General features: G+C 35.4%; 1 protein-coding gene across 3 annotated transcripts in view; it reads right to left on the bottom strand.

The window, feature by feature from the left end:
- Positions 1–20,448, bottom strand: part of METTL15 (methyltransferase like 15) — a 193,425-nt gene that overhangs the window by 13,459 nt on the left and 159,518 nt on the right. For 2 of the 3 annotated variants that reach the window (XM_036258629.1, XM_036258630.1), the window contains exon 5: positions 19,957–20,135. In XM_036258629.1, coding sequence (XP_036114522.1) covers positions 19,957–20,135 — 179 coding nt within the window. Of the gene's footprint in view, positions 1–19,666; positions 19,692–19,956; positions 20,136–20,448 lie in introns of those variants that run through there. The other variant, XM_036258631.1, reaches the window with a different exon arrangement.

Raw genomic sequence — 20,448 nt, 5'->3', positions numbered from 1 at the left:
AATTTGGTTGAGCATCATCCCATGCATCAGGGAGTGGCCAGTTCAATTCCCAGTCAGGGCACATGCCTGGGTTGCTGGCTTGATCCTCAGTAGGGGGCATGCAGGAGGCAACCAATCTATGTTTCTCTCCCTCTCCCTTCCTCTCTCTAAAATAAAAGAAGAAAAAGAAATGTGGCATGCTGCACTCGTCTTCTGGAGATCCACAATGCCCATTATCATGGCAAAGCTCTGAAGATAACTGTTTAATTTTGTTTACCTAGCACTTCTAAACTTTTTGAAACAAACTTTTAATTTTTAATACCAACTATCTATTCCACAGAATTTGTTTTCCGGTTTACATACTTGGAAAAATACTGAAAGTAGGTTTGTGTTGTTTTTTATATAATCTTAATTATGTAATTAAATCCTTATAATAGTTCTGAGAGGTAAGAAGCAAATATCCGTATTTCTATTTACAGGTGAAAAACTGAGGTATTAAATGTCTCTTCCCAAATTCACAGGAGTCAAACGGAAACTCAGCTCTTTTTAACATGAAGTCTACCCCTACTCCCCTTTTTTTGTACTACAAAGTGAATCTAACTTCCCCTGAAGAAAGGCGTAACATTTCTGGCTAGTTCATCTGAGAAACACACCCTGGGAGCCCAGATCAGCATTAGTTCATTTAAAAACAAACAAACAAACAAACAAGCTTATTTTATTAGTTTGTAATTTTTCAGTTTCCTGAGGATGTTCTTGAGTTTCCTTGTCTAAATGTGCTCAAAACAAGATAACAATTTTAAGATGGTATGTTCACCAAACCATATCATCTCCTTTTTCCTGATTAGAATGTAAGGAAGTTAAGATGAAATCACATGGTTTAGAGTGATTTCCAGAAGCTCTGGTTCCATGTCTGGTGTTTTATATAACAATCTCATTTTCTGGGAGAAAATGAGTGTGGAATCTTTACTCTAAGCCTGAATAGCCTTTTACTGAGAGATGTTGTAATGGAAGCCAAGTCACTTTGCATCAAGTTGCAAGAGTTTGGCTTTCTCTCCACATTTCCCTTGGGGAGATGGGTATTGTCAGGCCTAGAGACTGCACATCTGGTGAAGGCGGCAACTGCCGTGGTCTCTTACCCTGAGAACAGTAATGAATACCTTCGGCTTTTGTCCTTTTCATTCTATTGAAAATACCGTACTGTTAGCTCAGGTTATTAGACTGCATTTGTCTCTCTTTTTCATCAGTTTTCTTGATAGTGGATTTAAAAAGAGTTGCTACTGGTGCCATTATCAAAAGACTTTTGGGCAAGTACTGATTACCATGTATTTTATTGAGACTCTAAATTCATCCAATGCGGTATATATTGGACTTTTCCTGACTTACTTGCTAGAAAGGAGACCCTTTACATTTGATTTTATGCTGTAAAAAAAACAAAACAAAACAAGTGCTTAATATTCTCCAGCTAAGCAGAATGAGGGGACAAGCTTGTGTACAATTAGGAATAAGGGGCTCAGATGGCCAAAATCTTGGGAAATTAAACCTGGCTTCATTTATTGTTTCTTTAAAGCTTCTAGAGAAATGTTGAGAGAAGACTGAAAGATTGTCCATACGTTTGTTATCATGCATTTCTCGTAAACACACAGCTCCAGCAATGACCAAGTGGTGCTCCTGGCTCTCATTCTCAGTCTAGAACGCTCTCCTCCCTACTATGGTTTATGTACACTCACCCCGAATACTCCCTGAGGTGCCATCTTCTCCAGGGAGCTTTTGCAAAGAACTTTTTGTACATATTCCATCAAACTATTTACCGCTCTACACTGTTTGTCTATGAGCCTCTACTAGGCTGCAAAAGGTCCAAAAACTTTTCCTTATTTTCCTTTATCCCCACTCCTAGGTCTAAGGCCCGGTATACAGTAGTAGCAAAGGGGAAATCCACTAAATAAGAGATACTCTCCTCGTTTCAGACAAAGATCAAGATGTAACGTAAACAGTGTTCTGAATGTGGAAATTCATGAACTCCCTGAAAACTTTGTAAGATGTTGTGTGTATATGCAGTCTTTGTGGAGATACCCTAAGGCTTCTATCAATTTCTCAAATACAGCAGGGACTCCAAAGTAGGTAAACTAGTGAAAACATCAAGTGTAGTGAGTTTTCAGTTTACAACATGTGACCTTTAATGATGCCACTGTATAAGTCTCTGCATTCATTTAGTTAAATTTTGTTGTATTTTTCTTTAACTCCAGGAGTACCATCACCACTTAGCACCATCGAAGTATAAACTGAGAACTTGCTTCATGCTTGACAGCAGAAGTTGGAAATTATATCAGTTTTCCTCTAATTCACAGGAATTTCATAATAAAAGTAAGAGAAAACCTTGCTTAGTAACAGTCTGCACTACATATAATAATAGAACACAATTTGTATGGGAAAGTGGTAAGATAGATTTCATTCATAAAAAACACCATGCTTCTGGCTAGACAAATGACTGGAAGTCCCTGAGAGAAATTATCATTTTTAGTTCTGGGATACCCTTATGCTACTTACATTTTTAAAAATTTAATACATTCACATGTTCAAATGTATTGAGGTTTTTAAGCTTGTGAATAAAATTAGCAGCGTGCTGTGGCTGTCAACGTGATGCATTGCAATTCCCCCTGAGTGGTAGGGTTTAAAAATTAATTCAGCTCGTGCACCTGTTTGCCAGCATTCGTCTGTTGAATTTCCATCACATTTAATAAGTCTCTGTGACGCAACTCGTGTCCTTTTGCCTGGGCTCCTTTAATATAGTGTTAAATTCTCACCCATCTGAAATTGAAGTAATATTACAAATTTCAAACTGTTAATTAAAATCTGTGAACTTGAATCGTTCTGGATGAAATTGGCTTTACTCAGTGAGGTTCTTTTTAAACTTCTTCAGAGTCTCATCTAATCCCCAACTCCTACCAGGTTAAGTCTGATTACAACATGATCTCACTATGGGTGGCTGAGGCTTACAAATCCTCCTACATCAGGGAAAAGAATCAAGTTGTAGGCATGAGCAGAAAAGGTAACAAGGAACATCACCTGCTGAGATGAAATAAGAAACATAGCTCAAAATTAAAGGAAAGAATTGATATTTGTCATACATTATTTTTTCAATAAAAGTAATTCAATATTACCTATGTGTTAAAATGCTTAGCACAGATGAGACAGCATAAACTGAATTATGATTCCTATTAACTATTTAATGGTCATTATTAAATTTAATTATTGACTCTTTAAGAAGGGATTGATGCCTGTTTGCCAGATAATATGAACACAAAGCATAATTGTAAGTAAAAGAACCTAGCATACTTCTGCCCCAAAATAGGATGTTTTATTTGAACCTTTAGAAAAGAATGTACTGGGCATGCAGTACTGCTCCCAGAGTTGGGAGATGGTAACAGAAAAAGGTATTTAACAATGCTTCTCTTTTCCTTGTGAGGTCAGCATACACTCATAATTAATCCTCCTGCTCCAAGGTAAAGCTGCCTGCCTTCCTGTAGCAAAGTTAACCACAATGTTACACTTCTCAAATATATTACAATGCCTTAAACAATACACTCCAGAAGGCAGGGATGGTGCGTTACTTCCAGAAGGCAAGGACTGTGTGTTATCATTTTTTTCCTAACAGGTTTTTTTAAAAGACTAGTAGATGATCTAACTGAATTAAAGAATAAATGATCCATTTCTCCAAGGGTCAATAGCATATACATTTTAATTAAATTGTAGATTATAAGTATCTCCCATTTTTCTTCTATATCCAGTTCTAATACTGAACTGACCCCTCCCATCTTTTATTTTTCTATATGTTCTATCCTCCTAAATTGCTTTAGAAGCAGTGCTTTGGATAATGTCCAGTGAAGGTTTTTGGTTTCTACAAGGATGTGTATCCATTTTGAAAATCAACATTTCAAGAACTTAAAGGAATATATATATATGCCATTAATCTCACTTAGGGAATTTAGCCTAGAAAGGAAGTACCCTCCCCTTCAAAAGTCACTTAAGTATACACAAAAATATTGATTATATGGCTTTTAATAATAGCCCCCACTAGAAGGTAAGCCAAAAATATAATGAAAATATGATTAAATAAATTATGGTATTTCTATTTGATATGAAGTATGCTGCTATAAAAATTAAGTAACATAACTATTAAATAAAAGAATAAAAAAATATATATTTAAATTAAAAATGTGAGAATAAAGATAGAGATAAAGAAAATATGCAAAATTATAATATTTGTGTTATGGTGGTAGAGCAGTATTACAGGTTTTTTAAGTTTTCATTTGAATTCTTAACAATGTTATATGACATAAATAAAAGTGCTTTTATAATAGAGAAAGTCTCACATTTTCTATATTATCATGAATTTTAATTATTTTTGCATGTATTGTGTAGTAAATTCTATCTAGGGTAAATTCTTCATTTGATTAGTTTTTGTCAAGAGCCTAGCACATGCCTACCACTGGGATAGGTAATTTAAAAATGTAATTTCTAATCATCACATCAATTTAGAAGTTAAGAACTATTATCCCTCTCTTAGAATTAGAATGGCTACATAACCTATCCAAGTTCAAATAGCTAGTAAAAAGCAATATAGCCTACTGGTTTATTAATCTGACTCTGTCATCAAAGTCCATTTTGCATCTAAAGAGTACAGGGATGAAGTCAACAACCTATGAATCCTACCTGCTAGATTCATTCATTCTCATCTGCAAATTCTTAGATAAGTACCTAAGTACATAGGAGTCCAGACTAATCCTTTCCAGTGGACTCTGCATAAAGCTTAACATATTTTTAAGGAAAAAAGTCACTGTAATGTATGCTGTCTCTAAAACAGGTCACTGCATAATAACAGACAACATAAATTTCCATTTAACAATTATACTTATTAATAATAATGACCCTTATCCTCTTTTCAAAATCTAAGCCTAGAGTTTATTGTGTGAGGGCTAACTTGTCACAGGCTAATGAGATGCTGATGAACCTTGAATGAGTTGGCAGCCAGCCCATCCTTAAATTCCTTAATGTGATGAAGAAAAAGAGGGACAATGATAAAGAAGCAGCAGGAAATAATGTTTACACCAAAAAGGCCTGCTATTCGCACACTGCTTCGCAAGCTTCAGGCCTCAGGTCCTAGGCTGCCACATCCCCTGCTTGCTGACATCTTTGCCATCCCTTCAAAGAGCAAGACAACTGCTGCTTGTACTGAAAGTCTTTCCTGACCAGTCCAGTTTTATACCATTTGTTCTAGCCACTCAAATGCATTCATTCATGCATTCACTCAATCACCTACTCACTCATTTTTATGTGTTCATTCAAGAAAAGTTAAAAATAAATAGTTATCTACTAGAAATTGGTCTCTATTGGACATTTAAAATACATTTTCTGATTTAGCTATTCAGGAATCCTGTGAGGCAGTTATTATCATCCATAGTTTATAGATGAAGAAACAAAGATTCACAGAACACTAAAAATAAAAAAGGCCCAAATTTACAATGTTAGTAAAAGACAGGCGGTTCAAATCCATCTGACTTAATAGTTCTTCTTTTTATCCTCACCCGAGGACATTTTTTTACATGTTTTGTTCAGATAGAGTGGAAGGGAGAGAGAGAGAGAGAGAAACATCAATGTGAAAGGGACACATCGAGTAGCTGCCACCCGCACAACCAACCAGGGCCAGAGACAATCTGCAACCAAGGTACGTGCCCTTACGGGAATCGAACCCGGGTCTCTCTGGACCACAGGCTGATGCTCTAGCCGCTGAGTTAAACTGGTCAGGGCTGACTTAATAGTTCTTGCTTTCTCTAACCCAGTCTGTTGACCCTTTTAACACATTCCCTAAGAGATGGGTGCTGAGTCTATTCAGATACATTAGATATGGTCAGTCTACCCTTGAAGAACTCACCCAGTTTATAAAAGGTAGACAAAGTGTAATGAAGCAAAAGTTCATTAGATATAAAAACACACAATTAAAAAGTGAGCTATTTCAGGAAGATAGCAAAAAAGGAAAGTTCATCAAGAATGCAAAGGAATGCTATATAAGCCAAGTCTTTAAAGTAGAGAGATTTCGGGGGCGGGGAGTGGAAGAGAAAAGGTGAGGAAGGATATATTCTACAGATCATACACAAAAGGACGACAGTGAGAGAGCAGAAAGTGAGTTCTAGGAGATGGAATGGTGAGCAGTTTGGTGTAGAGGTGGATTGCTGGGGGTGGGGTGGGGGAGGGTGGTAGATATATTAGGTTAAAAAGTCAGGCAGGCCCTGGCCGGTTTGGCTCAGCGGCTAGGGCATCAGCCTGTGGTCCAGAGAGACCCGGGTTCGGTTGCAGTTTGTCCCCGGCCCTGGTTGGGTTGTGCGGGTGGCAACCACTTGATGTTTCTCCCTCCCACTCCATCTGAACAAAAAATGGAAAAATGTCCTCAAGTGAGGATTAAAAAAAAAAAGTCAGGCAGAAGCCAGAACATAAGGGCCTTGTTTTTCATGTTAAGGAGTTTAAATGTTGCCCTACAGATGATAGGAAACCTATTAAGGATTTTTAAAGAGGTGTGATATTATAAGATTTGAATTTTATAAATATAATGCTATAAGTGTATTTGATAAATATAACTATGGTAGAGCTTGGGCTGGAGAGAGCTGAGAGAAACAGAAGGTATGCAGACCAGTTAGAAGACTAAGGTAATAATGATGGCAAAGATTATAAAGCAATGAGAGTAAATAAAAAGAAATCCAGAAGAATTTAAGAGACAATTGGGAGGCAGATTTGAAAAGTCTTAGTAATGTACCTTTTCACTTCAACTCCAGATTGATTTGAAGGTTTCGATTTGAGCTTTTGGGTACATGGGGTGAGGTGCATTGGAAATAACACAAGGAGGGTCAGTGGTGCTAGGCAATGTGAGATTTGGAACACTGAACTTTATATGCTTGTGGGATAAACAGACTGCTATGCAGAAAGCTGTGGCAAACACTGGTCTAGAGTTCAGAAGAAAGACTGGAGCTGAAGACAGACATACAGATGATGTAAGAGATGTAGATTCCCAGCATATGTACAGTAAAAAAAAAAAAAAAAAGAACCAAGGACTGAACTCCCAGCAAACAACAAAAAAAAATTAAGGCACAAACAGAGAAAGAAAAAAAAAATAGTATTGAAAAAGTACAATCAGGGAGGCAAAAAAGAGAGAAAAAGTCATCATAGATAATGGAAAACACAAAATATTGTGCCTCATTTTAGAATTATTTCCTTAGATATCCAATATCCCACTAGAGTTTAGACTTCTTAAGAACATATTACAGGGATATATAGTATATATCACATATAAATTTGTAACATATATATACACCCACACATATATATCTAAGAAATTTGCTAAAAGGCCAAAAAAAGTAGAAAAAGGGAAGTCATCAAAAGTAAAAAATAAAAAAAAGGTTAGAATCACTAAGGGTAAGTATAGCACAAATCAGATTCTTCATCTTAGGGAGCTTGAGTCTCAGGCAGAGAGAGAGATGGGGTAGTGAGAAAGGAGGGAGCGAGACAGAAACAACTGACAAAAGAAGCAGAAAATAAAACAGAGTAAAAGCACATATAAGTAGATGCCACGAGACAGTAAAAACAATAAATAAATAGAAAAATATTTAGAAAAATAAAAGATCTGAGTAAGCAGTAACCTAGTAACCCTAGAAAAAATTGTAGAAGCTAGACATAGAGTAGCCAAACCAAAATAACGGCAATACACTAAAGCAGAGAGCCAACGTTTCCTGCAACATGATAGTTTGGTTAGGAAGTTGTGTAGTATCTTGAGTAATCCTGCAGTTGTCTTTGTCTTTCAGAGACCTGACTTTGTAACTTAAATAACTGTCTTCCCTATTAACATGAATAGCTTTACAGTAATTCCTTCTTATTATCATGCATAGCTAATAATATTTTATTACTTAAGTTTGCCTGTGTCTTTGACTCCTGAAACCTAAAAGTGCCTAACATGACACCTTTTGCTCTGCTGGTAGATGATTAGGTAGGAAAGAGGAAGGGAAGAAAGGAAGAAGCAAGCGTTAAACTACGTGTAGGATTCCAAACGGGATTTGCGTGTAAAACCCACTGAAGATGTGCTCACTACACACATTTGTGTGTGTTTGTATAAAATGAGCAGATAAAGTAAATAGGAAAACTGGAGATAACAGAACAAACGAGCACAAATATGAATACCTATATTTGCTACATTTAAAATAAGTATAAAATAATCAAGAGAGACTATCATAAAAGAATAAGAACAAGCATATTTAAAAAACAATAGAAGTGCCCTGGCCGGTTTGGCTCAGCGGTTAGAGCGTCGGCCTGCGGTACAGAGAGACCTGGGTTCGGTTCCCGCTAAGGGCATGTACCTCGGTTGCAGTTTGTCCCCGGCCCTGGTTGGTCGTGCGGGTGGCAGCCACTCGATGTGTCCCTTCACATTGATGTTTCTCTCTCTCTCTCTTCCTCTCTCTCCCTCCCGCTCTATCTGAACAAAAAATGGAAAAATGTCCTCGGGTGAGGATAAAAAAAATAATAATAATAATAAAAAACAATAGAAGTTTTAGGAATGACTAGTGAATTTAGAAATTCAACAAATGGGTTAAATAGATTAGATATATCTTAAGAGAGACTTAGTGAACAAGAAAAGGATCTTATCTGCATTGTAACACAGAGACACCAAGACACAGGAACTATGAGAACATGGTTAATAACTGTTGTACAGGACTCAAGAGAATGGGAGAAAGTAAATGGAAAGGAATTATTTCTGATATTTTCAGAAATGAAGAAATATTAAAGAAGTTCATTCTGTTTCATTAATGACTAATAGTGTCACAACCAAGCATATCACAGTTAAACATCAATGACAGGAACATTTTAATGGTAGGTAGAGGAAGAAAAAGACCAGCTATGTAATAATGACAATTAGACTTTTCATCAACCATAGAGATGTCAAGAGACAATGAATTAATACCTTCAAAGTACTGAGTAAAAATAATCATAAACCTCTTGACTCTACACCCAAACTAAATTATCATTCAAAAGTTAGGTCAAAATAAATATATATTTAGATAAAGTATGAGAATGTATCACTTATGGTGCCTCACTGAAAATATCTCAAAATATGTACTTGGGTAAGAAGGAGAATGATCCAAGAAAGAAGTGGGAATTTTAAGCTAAGAAAGAAAAAAAAAAGTAAACAAGTTGATATATGCAAAAAAGCACCAACTGCGAAGACTATTAACTAGTAAAGACCCATTTTTTGTTAATTCTGAGATGAAAGCTTTGTCTTCAACACTTATGTTCCTTCATTAGAGGCTACACAAAGTAGACTCAATAAATACTTGGTGATTAAATGAATATGTAATATGTATATTAAATAGCTGTCTCATCTCAATGTTGGGTCAAATTCCCTGCTTTGCTAATGAGGAAATTGAAAATACAGAAGAATAACCCAGTATTGTATGACATATTGAACCTGATTTACCCTCTAGAGAACAGGAAAGATATTATAAGGGTCAGGAAAATTAATATAGTTTCTCTTATTATTGTAGGTCTGAGTCTACCTAACAAGAGGAAATGCCTGTATTCTGAAGAAATTTCATTAGTTATAAGATTTTCTCTATTAGTTGTCTCTAGGCTCCCCAATTTTCTAAACATCACAAAATTTTGAAGCAGTAAACATTCACTAATTCATTCAAGAAATAATTAATTGAACATCTTTTATAAGCCAAATTCTATATCAGGTCTTGAGGATGTAGCAATAAAGAATATATACCTAATCCTTGCTTTCACAGAGTCTATTGTCCAGCTGATAAAAAAGTCATTAAATGAATAATTATACACTAGCAAAATGTAGAAAGTCAGCAAATATATCCTATTGCTTACGTATCCCGTATGCTATTTAATGAAACACATGTAAGGGAAGAGGATCTGTTCTCCAGTTTATAATATGGTAGAAGTGATACCAACTAATTAAAATATGTGAAGCATACATAAAGATTACAGGGATAAAATAAATTAAAACATTTGGGAAACAGTGAGACTGCTAATACTCTGACAAAAATAGAGAAGGGAAAGATAAGACATTTAAAAAGTTAATATAGATTCCTCTATTTTAAATTCTGATGAATATCTTTTCCAGATATTCTATAATTTTTCAACTCAGCACAGAGAAAAATATGATAGAAAATAATTTGGAATTATTATTCTTTCTTAATTTTTAGTTATGATTAAATTTTGGACATCAAACTACTCTTTCATTCATTATTCCCCCTCCCAGCTCTAGAAATGTAATATTTAATCTTTGACAACCTAGTAACATTTGTGGTTCTCTTTCTTTGACATTCTTTTGGAATGATTTGAACATTTTATACTTTGAAAATGAAAACAGATGCTTTCTTCAAAGAACGTTCTCAACGTACAAAAATAATAGTCAATGTCTGAAACGACTACTTTTAGGAATAGTGCTGCACACTGTTGATCCTCTCAGTACTTTTTTGAGAGAAGCAAAACCATGTTATTATACCTACCATCTAGACAAGATCTGAATCACGTCAATCTAAAAAACAAGATGGTAGTACGACTAATATGTAAGACTACTTGATCTTGACTCTCAAATGGAAAGCTCTTATAAATATCTACTACCAAATTCTTAAAACTTCTAAATAACTAGTTAAAAGAACAAATAATCTTTCTTCTTATTATTATTCTTTTTTAAATCAATAAAGAGAAGAACAAAATGATCAGACTATTTATACACATCTTTACAAAATAAATACCAATGTGAAAAGTGCTAATGTGCAGAATACACAATGCCAGATCACTTTAATTTTCACTTATAGAAGTATGCAAAGTATAAAATAATAATAAATGGAGTAAAAAGGTAAAGGAATGCATTTCCCTTCTTTTATTCCATAATGCAGCCAAAATCAGGAAGACCTAGAGGAATTGGTTATGCTGAATTATTAACTATACGAAGAATCTGACCCAACTCAAGGTCATATTTGGGACAGAGCATCCCAAGATAATGGGGAATTCCAGGCATTTAGAAATGTACTGGGTCCTGGGATTGGATCCTGAATTATCTGTGTTCTATTCTTCTCAGCTCTTGAAATCCTACCTGCTTATTTATTTGTTTGTTCATTCATCTCTTCATTTCTGCACTCAATGAGTTTCTATCGGGTTTCAGGGACTTTTCTATAAATAGCTATCTTTTCTCTCCCCTATAAGGTCCCACTCAAAAGTCTCCATGTCTGTAACTTCTACCCAATCTCTCTCTTCAAAAATGCAAACCGTTTTGCCACATCAAAATCAATGTTCCCTTCTTTGGGTTCTCATACTTTTTTGTTCATGACTCTATTACACACAGCACTATCACAGGACAATAGAGTGAGTTAGTTGCTTGTATGACTGTCTCCCACATGCATATGTGAGATCCTGGAAGATGGAGCTGTCAGCATTCTCCAGCAATACTTTTGCTATATCTTAATCATAAGAAAGGGATCTAGAGATGGGTCATAAATAAGAGCACCAGGGTGAGATTACTAGGTTTCTATTCCCGCTCCCCTTGACAAAACACAAGTTACTTAGCCTCTCTGTGCTTCAGTTTCCTTATCTGTAAAACAGGGATACAAAGGGGGTCAGATTCTTAGTATAGTTAATAATTCAGCCTCATGGATTGTTGTGCTTATTGAGTTAGTACATGAAAATAATTTAAGATAGCGCCTCAGATTCACTCAATAAGTATTTGTTAACATTATTTATTATTATATTACTATTATGATGATTAAGTCAGGGTTGGGCCACAGTCATTTGGGATTGAAATACTCCCAAATCCCAACTTGGTACTTCAAAGTGAGAATAGATAGACTTTTTTTTTTTAGGAAGAAGAAAGATTTTCAGGTTTTTTCTCTTTTTTTCATACTTCATTCTCTTCTGAGTTGGACTTCTTGTACAGACTGTCTCTTGGAAAGATTACTTATTAAAATAAGAAATAAGTTTACTTACAAAATGTCATTTGATAATTTAGTTGGCAAGAAGTTACCATACTAACACACAATGTGTATAACAGATTGAACTCAAGAGATTTAAAATGACAGAAGTGCATTATCATAGGCAGTATCAGTGACAGCAAGGATTCACTGGCAAGCCATCTAAACTCGATGGCAGGTTTGACCACACCATTTTCCACCAGGTCATAATCGAACTCTCTGACATCTTCATTTATTTCTCTAATCATGGCATGTTAATACAAAGAGTGCTTTATGGAGAAGATGGAGGAGGTATATGTAGATTATTGAAACAATAAAGGGATGGCAATCCAATCTGATTAATTTCACCAGGAAAAAATTTATGTTTCACTAAAATTTGATAGCAATGACTATTGATGAATGTTTTGGTTTATTTTTTATATTGAAGGTTGCTCTCCAGATTTAAAAAAAATAAAACTTTGCTGGAAAAAGACAGTGATTTCAGATATAAGTTGAGGCATAAGCCTCCAATGCTACTGTGAAATGAAGAAAATTATTATTATTCTCTTTTGTAAAGGCATGTAACTCCTAAGGGAAGGATAGCTTGGAATGAAAGTATCAGCCTACCACAGATCACACTGTCTGGCTGTGCACAAGTATTCCTGGGTAGAAAACCACACTCAGGTTCAAATGCACTTGTTTGCTGTCTGGAAACCCCAGTTCTGGATAGAGAAGAGAACAAAATGCTTACAAGTATATTTGTACTTTAAAATTCACAGAGAACTTCCCAAAAAAATGGTCATAGCAAGAATTATCTATTCCTATTTTCCAAATGAGTGAATGAGGATCAGAGAAGATAAATGACCTGCTCAAGTTCACAGAGCAAATGAAGGGTAGAACCAGAAACAGAACGTAAGGACTTTTGATTCCGTGTCTTGGGGAATCTCACTTAGTCCTCAAGCAACTTTAATTTATCCTGAGGACTTTGATGCTCAGGATCCCCCTTCTTCAATGTCAAGGGCAGAGTGCAATTGATTCTCAGTAACACCTAACAATGTATACTTTTTCCCTTGCTTTCATTTTACTTTGGCTGGGAATGTACACATCATTTTTATTGATTTATTTGTTCAACAAGCATTCATTAAGCTCTAGTCATGTACCCAGTTCATGAGTCAGAATAAAGGTTACATAAAAGTTCCGGTCAGGGAATAATAAGCCTATATATTTAATCAACAAGAATCAAATAAATCTAAGAAGCTTCCCCTAACTCCTTTTTCCCATTCAAAAACTGATATTATATGCCTCCTTTCACTTTTGATTATCAGTGGATTGATGATCCATTTTGTGAATTTGAATCTAAATCCTAATGATCTGAAAAGTATTAGGAATAGTTCTTTGATTTTGGCATAAGGTTGGAAACTGCAAGTGAATTTCAATATTAGTTTAAGCAAAAAAAAAATAATTAGTAGGATTATGTTTGCTAAACAAAAATAACAATAACTAGCATCATAAATATTATTCACCTCCACTTCAAGATGAGAAAGATGAGGTTCTGTTTACATTTACATAGAAAGTTTATATATCTTTCTATTAAACTAGATTTAATTTAATAATTCAAATTAAAGGTGATTTCCTTGATGTATCGACAGAATGAAAAGAGAAATGGAATATAGATTAGCTCTTACATAGATTATGGACAGCTTGTTGAGAAAAATAAATCAGACTTCTTTACTCAAAGAGATGTCTAGAACTAATCTTATTTTTAAGGCTACACAAATCAAATATACATTGATTCTGCAAAATCTAGACCACAGCCATTTTTTTTTTTTCAAAATTAAGTACATAGTCTTCTTTTTTTCTGAAGAGCCTGTAAATTTTTATATGTATCATTTCCCTTGTTAAAGATTTTTAATTAATAAAAATATTTATCAGAGTTTTATTTTCCTTCATAGCATCCTTAAAGAATAAGGGAGGAATAGATGTCACTTTGCCTTAAGGATGAATAAACTAAAGTACTGGGAGGACAATGTGTTTTTCTAATATTAGACCATATTGGTATGGGAAAGTCATGGTTTATGAGGCTGAACATAAATTTTATACTAATATTGATGTTATTTCACTGACTACAAACTTTATAAAAGCAGAACCTTCCTGATCTATGTGCATTTTATTTATGTTACACATTAACCTTAAAGAAGTAGTTACCAAATGTCCTCCGAGGGAGGACACCATGATAAGCACTGTGGGTACGGTCATGACAAGAAGGTCACAGCACTGCCCTCATAGGACCTATCATCCAGAGTAGTGCTGTCCAATAAAAATATGATCCACATGTTATTTTCTATAGCAACATTCAAAAGGTGATTTTAATACTGTATTTAACTCGATAATAATGAAAATATTACCATTTCAACATATAAAGAATATGCAAATTTTTGAGGTATATTCAATCCTTTTCTCAAACTAAGTCTCAAAATCTGGTGTGTATTTTACATACATGGTATCTTTCAATTTGGACCAGGCACACTGAAGAGCTCCACAAACACACGTGGCTAATGATAACTGTCTTGGACAGTACAGTTCTAAGGGGAAAGTTAAATAGTAAGCAAGCAATAAAAACAGCGTAAGTATGGGAGCACGAAGGAGAGCATCTCAACTAATCTGTGCAGGGCTGGAAAAAACTTCCTGGAGGAAGCAACATTTCCACCAAGCTCAAAAGGATGAGCTGGCATTAGCCCCAAGAAAGGGTGGGCACTTTATGTTACTGTTGCTATTTAAGGCCTGCAAGTGAGAGTGACTATGGTGAGCTGGAAAAACCACACAACGTTAGTGTGGCTGGAACAGAGATTATAAAGGGGACTGAGAGAGATGAAAATGAAAAGGCAGCCAGAAGCAGTTCATGATGAGCTCTGCAAACGCTGTAAAGGAATCTGGACTTTATTCTAAGGAATTCATCCTTTCTAAAGTCTTTAGGCCTGTACTCATGGAACTAGCAATTTCAGGCAGAAATGTGCTCCTCTTCACTGCAATACAATGGGGAGTAAGAGAGATGGAGATGAAAAGGCTAAGCCTAGATGATCATGTATTAAAGGTGATGAAGAGTCTAGTTCTGGATTAAATGAGTCCATTGGGCCATTGTCAACTCAGATTTCATGGATCTAACTCTTTAGTTTTAACAGAATTAGAACAGTTGTTAACAAGTAACAACCATATTAGAACAGAAATTATGTTTAAGAAAATGTAATTTGTTATTTATAAATTTATTTGTGAAGGAACCATGATATATAACACTATATATGTGTTAGATATTTATATTAAAGTTTCTGGCTAGTAGTTCTGAATCATGCATATAAACAGTGAAGTCGTACAGGTTGTTTGGAATTTTCCTATAAATTATGCTTTGGCAATCTACAAAGTAACTCATAGTAGCTTTAAGTGTTCTTTAAGTGAGCCATCAAACCTGTCTTCTAGAACTCTCACGACATGCAACTGTAGTTATTTACACTAGCAAAAGCACCAGGTTTTAGGTTTTACGAATTACCACTTAATCACTTGTATAATTCCATTAAGTATATTGTGATAATACATGTGGTAGTCTTGCTTGTCTGAATGGAATATTATCTTTTTAAAAACAAAGGAAGTGATTTCTATTTCCATCAATATACAAGTTTTACTATGTGTCAGGAACTGTGGCATATTTCCCAGAGTGCTTGAAAATCTTGAACATATTTAGTATGAGAAAAGTCATTCAAATATAGTCACTGCATATTATAGCCTGCCAAAATACATGTTTGTTAAATAAAGGTATTGCTTATGAACTGCACTGGGCTGAACAGCATCCCCTAAAGTTCATGTCTATTAGGAATCTGTAATGTTGACATTTTAAAAAATAGGGTCTTTGCAGATATAATCGAGTTAAGTTGAGTACATACTGGATTATGGTGGACCCTAAATCCAGTGACTAGTGTCCTCATGGTAAGAGTGAAATTTGGGCACAATGACAGAAGCATGGAGGGAACGCCATATGACGATGGAGGCAGAGACTTAGTGATACATCTACAAGCCAAGGAACATCAAGGATTGTTGGCAACCACCGACACTAGGAATAGTCAAGGGAGCATTTTTTCCCAGAGCCCTGCTGACACATTAATGTTGGATATCTAGCCTTCAGAACTCTGAAAGAATACACGAGAATAAACTCAAAATGGATAAAAGACTTCAGTGTAAGTCTTGAAACCAGATTAATCCTAGAAGAAAATGTAGACAGCAAATCTCAGACATCACACATAGCAGAATTTTCACCGATCCAATGCATAGGGCAATCTAAATAAAAGAAAATTTTAATAAATGGGACTACATCAAACTAAAAACTTCTGCATGGCAAAAGAAACCAGCATCAAAATGAAAAGGGACTCCACTGTATGGGAGAACATATTTGCCAATGATACACTGCAAAAAGAGATACTATCCAAAATATATAAAGTACTCATAAATTAAAATCACTATGAGGTATCATTTCCCATTTGCCAGAATGGCTACAATCAATAAATCAAGTACTGAAGAGGATGTGGAGAAAGGGAACCCAGTACACTGTTGGTGGGAATGCAGACTGGTGCAGCCACTATAGAAATCCATGTGGAGTTTCCTCAAAAAATTAAAACTGGAACTTCTGTTTGATCCAGTGATCCCACTATTAGTAATATATCCTAAGAATCTTGAAACATCAATCAGTAAGAACATATGCACCCCTTTGTTCATAGCAACCCAATCTACATGAGCTGAGATCTAGAAACAGCCCAAGTGTCCATCAGTAGATGAGTGGATAAAAAAGCTGTGGTACATTTACACAATGAAATATTATGCAGCTATAAAAAAAAAGAATCTCTTACCCTTTGAGACAGCATGGAGGGATCTGGAAGTATTATGCTAAGCGAAATAAGCCAGTCAGAGAAATACAAATGTCACGTGATCTCACTTATATTTGGAATCTAATGAACAAAATAAACTGATGAACAAAACAGATCCAGAGGCCTGGAAGCAGGGAACAGACTGATGAAACTCGGGGCGGGGTGGGGGTTACAGAGATTAACCAAAGAACTTACATGCATAACCCATGGATACAGACAATAGTGTGGTGAAGGCCGAAGGCAGGGGTAAATGGGGAAGGGGGGGAAGGGAGTACATCTATAATACTTTCAACAATAAAGATAAATCGAAAGAAAAAAAAAGAATACATTTCTGTTGTTTTAAGCCATGGTGTGTATGGTACTTAGTATGGCAAAACCAGGAAACTAATACAGGAACCTTTCTGGGCTCTCCATTGCTTCTCATACTTCCTTTGTGAAGTAGCTCTCTCATGAGACTTCTATTGAATGGACTTGATGAATTAATCCCTTTCTCTGTTAAAAAAAAAAATATCTTGGGAGAGTATTCCACTCTCCAGCATTCTATACAATTTTCCCCACCAAAACAGCTGCACACTTACAGCCCAGAGCACTTACGATTGCCATCACACAATCCAATCAAATATTGTGTAATTGCTAAAATATGAACGCAAAAGGAAAGACAGCGGCTAATTCCATGAAAACTACGTTGGAGACTTTGGAACTCTTGATAATGGTGAGTCATGTAAAAAATGCAATAAAATTAGATGTTAGTGAGGTAATCATAAAAGACTAAAAAATAATAAAAATCTGGAAACTACGTTCATTCAGATTGCTTTGTAAGTATCTGTAAATTCTTACTTCATTTGAATAAAAACAAAATCAAAGCTTGTAAAAGATATAACATGGGTGTGCTTTATGTAAGAATGGACTTTGTGGAACTACAATTAGGACCCAAGCATGTAGAATTATTGTATAATTCTACACTTGCACCAACTTTTTCTATTAGCCACACAATCATAGCTTCAGACTACAATAAAAATAAGAAAGTTTCCACTACAAATGTAGGTTTATTACACCATGTTGTTATTCAGTCACTTATTAATCTATAAGCTTCATGAGCACAGAGGTTCTATGTGATTCACTCCCCATTCTATCCTTAGTACTCAGTGTGATGTCTGATATATGGCAGCTTCTCCTGAATTCTTTTTTTTCTTAAATAAATTAGCACAAAAATGTAATCCATTGTTTCTGTTTTCCCTTTTCCAAATAATTATATCATTAATAATGTTTTATTATTATAGGCTGATATGAATCATAAAACTGGACTCATTATAAGAGAACTCAGTCTTTTAGTGACATTTACTAAAATAAGGTTTTACATACACATATGTGAATATTTTCATTTTTACTATATCATTTTTCATAGCCCCAACATGTTTTTCATATTATATCTTCCTGAAAACACTTAAATTATTCCTCTTCTACATCTTCATATAATTTATATCTAACGCCACAGTGTTATTTCCCCAAGTTTTCAGATTAGGAGCATGAGACATAAAAGTAAATTTCTTAAAGGCAGATTCCCAATTATGCTTCAAATTCATGAGCTTCTAAATTCTAGATTAGTACTGACGTTGCTATTAATTAGGCAACCCGAGCCTCAGTTTCCTCATTATCAGATGAGGTTCTTTTCACTGGATGATCTCTGGAATACCCTCTAGCCCCAAGTCCTTATTTTCAGCACCAGAAAATTCTGGACTTTCTTCTGAATAAGAAAATGTGACTTCTCACTGCTTTTCTTTCCAATACAGGAGACAGAGAACAATGCACAGAGCTAGTTAGAGAAAGACAGAAAGGGTAAGGTGCAGACACGTGCATGAGTATAGAGTGGGGTAAAGAAGGGACACAAGACAGAGGGTGAATTCAACATTAACCTGCTAGTATAAACTCTTTTTTGGGAAAAAATACCATGAAATAGTTTATGCTCACAGAACCCACGAGAATTTTGCAATTACTTGACTGAAGTAAGCTGCATCAATGTTAAATTTCAAGGGCCTGAGGCATGCTGCTTAAAAAAATGAAGACTTAAGTCAACTTTTTATATCTTATTAGCATAACTAAGTAGAATATATTTTTATGAAATTATGTCATAAAATAATTGCTCTTATGATCTCTAAATCGTGATCCAAATAAATGTATATTTAAGTTTTATTCCTTAAATTGTGGATAATATTAAGATACAGGCAAGCAATATTAGGTTCTTTCTATACATTTTTTCCCATGTCTTTGGCTAGTTAACTAATTTAACAGGAACCACTGAAAAGAAAACTTAATACATTTGGTAAATAAAAATGATGTAGGCTTCAGAGGGTCCAACAGTTTACCACTGGAATTCTGTTAAATAGCTGCAGAAGTTGTATTTTTGTCTAGGAAAACTTTCATCATGAAATACAGCTGTGAAACAACTTTGGCTTCCAACAGAAAGGCTATAATAAAGCGCCTCCTAGCTAGACTTAGGTTCAAGAGGTTTATGGTGGCAAACAGCAAAAAAGATGAAATGTTTCAATAAGCCCCACAGGCTGATTTAGTTAGCATTCACAAAGTAGAATAACCTATACATCACATACCCTTTGTTAGCCGGTTGTTTAGAATAGATGTATGAGTCACTGGATTTTATTTTAGCAGCTGGGCAATGCAATTCTCCTTTCGCCCGAAATATTAAAATGCAGAAATGTGAAACTGAAAGGTAGTGTCAGATCTTATGCAGGATGCTTATCAAGCACTGTGATGAAGCAAGAAATTCTTCTGCTGTTGTCATTCTACGTTTCACCTTGATAGGCACAAATGATAAATTACCTCATGTAAAAAAAATCTTCTATTAAACTAATCGGCAAACTACAGTATATTTTAAAACTGTGTGTGGGGAGAGTTGTTGGGGGAGGGGGAGCCAAAAGAAGGTGGCATGAGAGAAGGATAGGCAAGATTCTCTCCTGCATGATTTTAAGTACAGATGAATTCCTCTGGGAGTTTGGGGGATTAATATATATATATTCTCCTTTTCCCTCTCAGACACTGTTCAGAATTAACGAGGGCACCTGCGACGATGCTGGCGAGCTGCTGGGTCCTGGTGATGGGGTAGATGCTGCGTGCCTGAACGATCGCTGAGGCGATTTTCTTGGCATGCCTCTCCTCCCCGTATGTTCTCAGGATGGATGCAAGTGCCTGTTGATCTAAAGCATTCACAACATCAGCTGCGGTGGGCATGTCAGGGTACCTACGCACAAGAAGAACCAATTAGTTCATTGACGTCAGTTTTCATTGACAAGAGGTGAAACTTCAGAGTACTGAGACTTAAAGTCAGGCATACACACACAGTCTAAGAGCCTCTGAGGTTTTTAAAGTCAGAGCCTGAAACCTTACAGGAATGAAATGGGTTTTTCATTTCAAATACCCATCATTATGGCAAGTGGGGGCTGTGTGTGTGACATTCATCAAGGGTAGCAGGAAGTTAAAATATTTTACTAACCTTTAATTCACAAAGAAGTTACTGCTCATGCAGGTTTCCCCTAAACTAAAATAGTGGAAAT

The sequence above is a fragment of the Molossus molossus genome, unplaced genomic scaffold (assembly GCF_014108415.1).
Source record: "Molossus molossus isolate mMolMol1 unplaced genomic scaffold, mMolMol1.p scaffold_m16_p_13, whole genome shotgun sequence".
Classification (NCBI taxonomy): domain Eukaryota; kingdom Metazoa; phylum Chordata; class Mammalia; order Chiroptera; family Molossidae; genus Molossus; species Molossus molossus.
Note: the sequence above shows the minus strand (reverse complement) of the source record. Positions and strands in the feature narration are given on the sequence as shown.